The following is a 6,923-nucleotide window of genomic DNA, read 5'->3' as shown; positions in this document are numbered from 1 at the left end:
GGGGAGGGGGAGGGGGAGGAGGGGCTGCCAGTGAGAGCATAGATGGGGATGATGTGAGAGGAGGCAGGGAGAGGAAAGGAGGTGGAGTGGCAAAAGCTTGGAGGTCAACAGAGGGCAGAGACATGCCGTTACAGCTGCAGGCGTCAGGTGGAGGAAGAGCACAGAGTTCTGGGAGGTCTGAGATGGAGTCGGTCTGAACGCTGACTGCCTGGGTGCTGGGCTGCTGCCCCGCTCGCCTTCGACTCTGACTCAGACGCTGTCGGCTGGACCTCAGAGTCACCTGACCTGGATAACGCTGTGAGCGGAGACAACAGAGGAGTCTGTCAACAATGAGCGTCACAAGAACAAACAATGGGACGGACAGGAAAACATGGAGGTTAATGACAAAACTCGTTTTTTAGGTTACCAGAAAACAAGTGAAGAAAATTAAAAAGAAACTCAAAAAACTGTTATTGAGCAAAAAACACATGTTCAATTTAAAGACCCAACATTCCTTGATGAAATGAATATCACTTGCCACCTTTCAGGCCACAGTTTTATACTAAGTTGTTGCCGTTTGGGTCAAACCTTTAAAATAACAGAAACAATCAGTTAGGGCTCGGAGTATGTGTTGAGAATGACTCTCAGCTACTACCACACTAAACAGTTTAGCTCAATATCTGTAAAAATGACAGAGTTGCTGCTACTCTTGTATTGGCTAATGTCAATTAGCTGCAGTGGTCATCTTGAATTATGTAGACACCAAAAGTCAACACAACTAGTGGAATCTAGTGTTCCCCCCTGGTTTATAGCGTTGTTGTTTTATTTTTGTTTTGTTTTTTTATGGTGGGTGGGTTAAATGGAGATACTAACACAAACACTTAAAGGAATCATGGCGCCCATGTCTGTCTCAGGATGGAAATGCCCCTTCATGTAGTGAGCTGTTTGTTTTGCGCACTGCTCCAAATCCCATCTGTGTGTATGCAAAGAGGTGTTGTGCGGCGCTGGACGGCGAGCGGATAACATACTGCCACCACAGACGCTGCTTTGTATGGTGCACTTAAGTTAAAACAACTTACACAGGCTGATCTGTCGACACCTTGGTGGATCAGACACACAAACCGCAGAATCTGCATGTGTGTGTGTCCACTATTAACAGTGAGTTGGATATTCTGCAGGATTAGTTTACTTTTTATTTATATAATTCCTGTTGCACTGGTTTCTACTCAGTCTCGGGAAAAACGTGAAGGCAGTCTTTGGACAGACACTGCTTCTGGAAGAGCTGAAAATCTCAGAGAGTTATAAACCTGCGCTGCTGCTGCTTGCTGTTCTCCTCCTGCTTCTTGACAGTAAACAAGACGCCAGGGCTTTTCCTTAATGAAATGACAGACACACGTGCAAGTGCTGCTGAAAAAATGAGCTCCTTCCTTTTCGGTCTCCCAGCGACCAGTCCTGAACCTGGTCAAGCATGTACCCCCTTCTCCCCTCCTCAGAGTGCACTGCGCATATCGCTTCCTGTGTGTGGGGGACTGAACTCCACCGTGCACCTCCCCTAATATAATGACAGGGGAAACAGTGGAGGCAAACATCAGCAGACACATCATGTCTGAGGTCACCTGTTTGAGGCTGCGAAGTCTGTCCAGAGTCCTCTGCCTCTCCTGACTCACTGAGGCATTTCTCTTAGCTTCATCATCTTCCTCCGCCTCTCCTTCCTTCTACAGAAACATGAGATGTAGCTGTGTGACTGTTTTAAGATGGAACAATAAAATATTGCTTTCACATCAAACTCTTGGGTGTTCAAGATGATCAATTTGGACCGGTCTGATTCTGAAATATTAATCAAACTTCAGCACATTGCATTATTTTCTTGCATGTCCATTGTTTAACTCTCTGAATCTGTGCAGCTGTTCATTTATCAAACCCTCCAGGATTCTGCGATGTTGCTATGGCAACTATTAACGCAAAATCAGGCAAACCCTGTGAAATCGCAACTTTTTGCAACTTTGCCCAAAACACCGCAACTTTCCCGCAACTTTAACCCAATATTTATTGTTTCTAAAGTGATTCGTCACTGTTTTTGGGGTCTAGTGTCTTATTTGTTGGTTTGTGTAGTGTGGAATACAAAATAACCCCAAATAACTCACGAAGAAGACATGTGATGTCACATCCTGTTAACATCAGAATGCCGGGAGCATGAAGGAGCAGCGACCGAAGCGCTAATGCTTCACATTTGCCCACAAGGATTTCAGCAACGGACCGCGCAAAACACCGCAGTAAAGTTAGATATGAAGTTGGATATTGGATATTCGTGCTCAGCTGAGTTAGAAGCGTCTAGCTAACGGCTGACCCGAAACAGGAACGCTAATGTCAGCCAGCCGTCCCTAAGTGAACCACCGCGTGTGAGAGAAGGGGCCGGCAAAGAACGGCTGGCTGACATTAGCGTTCCTGTTTCGGGTCAGCCGTGAGCTAGACGCCGCTAACTCCGCTGAGCGCGAATATCCAATATCCAACTTAAAACTGCAGTCGCAAACCAGTTTCCTCCCCAGCTGCACGAGAGTGGGGGGAAGCTGTTTTGCACGCCCTGCAGTGTAATCATCGAACATAAATGCATCGACAAACACTTTGTGTCTGCAAAACGTGAGGAGAGCTGCAGACGAGGGACAATCCAGAAATAGTCATGAATGGCACTTTATAAGCTTTCAAAGTTCTCAAATAAAGCACCTTTTGATAATGTCATTGTTTGTTGGTAATTATCTTACAAAACTAACAAGTATTTTTGGTTTATATATTAAAAGTTATGTTTTTTTATTGATTTTAGTTTTAAAAAACTTTTAGGAAAATGCCCCGCGAAATCAGGCATTTTAGCCCACAACAATCACAAAAAATGCCCGAGAAATCCTGGAGGGACTATTTATTTTGTTAACATGACAAACAAACACACACACACAAGCAAAAACATTACCACATTTTTGCCTTCAGCAGCAGGTGATAAAATATTAAAGTGATATTCCAGTTATTTTGAAGAGGCTGTATGATCAGTTTAAATTATGGTTCTGATAATTTTTTTTTTTTTTTTTTTTACTGTAGTCTAACTGCAGCTTCTGGTGCAAAGTGGAAAATGTAGTACTGTGAGTGGATTCAAGTTTTTCAGCATATTTCTCATGTCTGATGAGAATTATGTGAGTTAATTTAAAATTAATTTTGATCAAATGGAATTATTTTGCCTGAACTTAGAATCCACAAGCTATTTTTATTCTGTTAAATTATAAAATGAAAATATATCCCTGAATAAAATTAGTGGTTAACTTTGAAAATGAAAAAACTAAAATATGTCAGTGTCTAAATGTGGTGGACTGAGTGACTTTAAGAAGATGGAGAGACTTTTAAATTTGTGTTATTTGACCATCTGTTGCTTCAAATCTTACAGCAGCAGGTATAACTTTGATGATATATAAATGTTGCTTCAGTCTGATTTTTCTATTCAGGATCTCATTAAGAAAAGAATCAGGTCACAGAGCTTTTTACTGATGGTTTAAGCTGAAACTGAATTCATCACCAGCTCTGGAGCAGCAGATGATGAGTTCAGTCTCTGTTACCATGGTGATTTAACCAGACTCACTTCATCCTCCAGTCCTCTAGTAATAAAGTTTATTTTTTTAACACTTAAAACACACACCCACACACACTTTTTGAGAGTTTCAATAAAATCCATCCATTGGCTAATGAGATATTTTGCTAACATGACAAACAAACAAACTTCGGTCTTTGGCAGCATGCAGTAATGAATTCGATTATATCTTAAATACAAGTCTGGCTAGTATCTTTAGGCATACATGAGTAAACTTATACATGCTTATTTATTGTGCACATACAGAAACTCATTGCAGTACCTGCAGAGAGTTGCCGTCAGCGCTGCTTCCCTGCCGCTGTTGAATTTTCTGGTTGTGATTAACAATACAGATTTCCTGACAAAGTAAAAAGAAAAGTGGCATTAAAGTAACATACCATGCTGCAGCAGCTGTAGAAATGACATTATTGTTAAAAAGGATTTTTGAAGCCCAACAACAAGTCAGCATCAGGAAAGCGTCTCACCTTTTTGTGTTTGAGGTAGACTTTCTTGGCAGTGATGCGGCCTCTGCGGGCCTCGAGCTGCCGCATCCTCTGATGCAGGATGCTGAGTTCTTCATCTCTGAGAGGTGAAGGTGGCGTTACAAAGTCTTCGCCACCCTTCATGGCATCTGGGCTTTCAAAGGCATCGTAGTACACCAACTCATCCTGTCGCTCTGGGGGAACATCAGAACTGATTCACTGAATTTGTCTGTTCAAAGACTTGGTGTTTACAGCTGGTATCAAAACCACACTGAAGAGCCTACTGGAGTTAAACTTACTGCTGTCTTACAGAGTTTAATCTGACAACAATTTGACAAAAAATGTCAACATCTGGGTTTTTATGTGATATCAAAAAGATAAAAGCAGCAGATTTAGAGGACTTATAATGGTGCATCAGGACAGTTCAGAAGAATGAAAAATTTGAGGAAGACAATTTTTTTGTTTATGCATTTAAGTAGAAATGTAGAGAATAACATTGAAATGTTGAGATTCAGATTTAATTATTATCTCCCAAAAAAGTCACAATGTAACCGTTAAGAAAAAAAGTCAAATGTCTTAAAAGAATAAATCTGTTAAAGTGAACCCCATTGTGCTCCTGAACCCAGCTGTATTTGTTTGTTTTTGATGTTTTTTTAAATTAATTATTTTTGGTGCTTCTCCAATAATAAACCGTGGGTGACCCCGGAGCTGAAGGCCCTGCTGAATGAGAAAAAGAGGGCCTTCAGATCTGGCAACAAAGAAGAACTGAGGAGAATACAGGATTCATAGAGGCAAGGAAAGATTCAGAAGCAAGATGGAGGAGCAGCTCCAACAAAACAAAGTCCGAGATGTCTGGAGAAACATGAATAAAATCTCTGGCCATCTCAAGGACAACAGTGGAGCCACAGGACCTGCAGAGCGGGGGTGGGCTAACGACCTGAATTTGTTTTCAATAGATTCGACTGCGGGCCATTAACCACTGCCCCCACCCCCCAGCTCTAAACTAGCCCCCTCCGTGTGCTACTCACCCTCTCACCTGGTGCAGTATCATCACTGCCTGCACTCTCCTCTCCCTCACCCACAATGGAACCAGCCCCATCTCCCACTCCAACCCAGCCTCACATCCACCTCACACCTGATCAGGTGAGAAGTCAGCTCAGAAAAACTAAGATCAGGAAGGCAGCAGGTCCGGATGGTATCAGCCCCAGCCTACTCAGGGACTGTGCAGACCAGATCTGTCAGGTGGGTCTGCACATCTTCAACCTGAGCCTGAGTCTGGAGAGGGTTCCTGACCTGTGGAAGACTTCCTGCGTGGTTCCAGTGCCAAAGATCGCACATCCCAGGGAACCAAACCACTACAGGCCTGTGGCTCTGACTTCTCATCTGATGAAGACCATGAAGAGGCTCATCCTGCTTCATCTTCGCCCGGTGGTGAGCTCGAGGCTGGACCCCCTGCAGTTCGCCTACCAGCCTGGTATCGGGGTGGAAGACGCAGTCATCTTCCTGATGCACAGATCTCTCTCTCACCTAGAGCAGGCGGGAAACACTGTGAGGGTCATGTTCTTTGACTTCTCCAGTGCTTTCAACACCATCCAGCCGGCACTGCTGAGAGGGAAGCTGGAGGGAGCCGGAGTGGACAGGCAGCTGACAGCATGGATCACAGATTACCTCACCAACAGACCACAGTACATGAGGCTCCATAACTGTGTGTCTGATGTGGTGGTCTGCAGCACTGGGGCGCCACAGGGCACGGTCCTCTCACCCTTCTTGTTCAGTCTGTACACTTCAGACTTCAGATACAACTCGGACCACTGCCACCTTCAGAAGTTCTCGGATGTCACAGCCATCGTTGGATGCGTATCAGACGGGAACGATGAAGAATACAGGGGGGTCATCAGTGACTTTGTTGGCTGGTGTGAGACCAACGCTCTCCAAATCAATGCCAGCAAAACGAAGGAGATGGTCATTGACCTCAGGAGAAAGTCATCCCCTACAGCACCGGTGAACATCCAGGGAAAAGACATCGAGACACGGACTCTTACAAGAACCTGGGTGTTCACCTCAGCAACAAGCTGGACTGGTCTACTAACACAGACGTCCTGTATAAGAAGGGCCAGAGTTGACTCCACCTGCTGCGGAGACTGAGGTCCTTCTGTGTATGCAGGACTCTGTTAAAGTCCTTCTACGACACGGTGGTTACATCTGCCTTCTTCTATGGAGTGGTCTGCTGGGGGGCTGGATGTACTGAAAGGGACAGGAACAGGATCGACAAACTGGTACGGAGGTCAAGTTCTGTACTGGAGTGTCCTCTCGAGCCTCTGGTAGTGATGGGTGAGAGGAGGATGTTAGCAAAGCTGATAGCCATCATGGACAACCCCCCCAACCACCCTCTGCATGAAACTGTGTGAAGGATGAGCAGCTCCTTCAGCCAGAGACTCAACCATCTTTGCTGCAGGACGGAGTGCTTCCGTAGATCATTCATCCCAACCGCAGTTAGGCTGTATAACACAACATGATGTTATGAGTCACTTGGACACTTCACTTCCACTGCCAACACTTTGCGAACACCCTCCATATACATTTCATTGATTTAATGTACTGTTATCTGTATACACTCCTGATCAAAATCTTAAGACCAGTCAAAAAATTCATTCAAAATCATTTTGCACTATTGGATCTTAAGAAGGTTCTAAGTAGAGCTTCACAATGTTAAAAGAAGAAATCAGCATAAGAGACAAAAACTTTTGAGTGGGGAATTAATTGAAAACTGCATTTACACTCAAACATAATTTTTTCAGCTGATCAAAAGTTTAAGACCATAGCTCAAAAAAACCCGAAAACTCCCCAAAACAGAA

The 6,923-nt window shown here is 44.1% G+C and overlaps 1 protein-coding gene across 1 annotated transcript in view; it reads right to left on the bottom strand.

The window, feature by feature from the left end:
* jmy (junction mediating and regulatory protein, p53 cofactor) overlaps nt 1-6,923 on the bottom strand; it is a 50,881-nt gene that overhangs the window by 6,564 nt on the left and 37,394 nt on the right. Inside the window, 5 exon segments of the mRNA XM_037979607.1 lie at nt 1-6; nt 8-295; nt 1,596-1,694; nt 3,870-3,944; nt 4,072-4,262. The exon segment at nt 1-6 is cut by the window's left edge and continues 223 nt beyond it. Coding sequence (XP_037835535.1) covers nt 1-6; nt 8-295; nt 1,596-1,694; nt 3,870-3,944; nt 4,072-4,262 — 659 coding nt within the window.

Source organism: Kryptolebias marmoratus, linkage group LG14, assembly GCF_001649575.2.
Source record: "Kryptolebias marmoratus isolate JLee-2015 linkage group LG14, ASM164957v2, whole genome shotgun sequence".
NCBI classification, from domain to species: Eukaryota; Metazoa; Chordata; class Actinopteri; order Cyprinodontiformes; family Rivulidae; genus Kryptolebias; species Kryptolebias marmoratus.
Note: the sequence above shows the minus strand (reverse complement) of the source record. Positions and strands in the feature narration are given on the sequence as shown.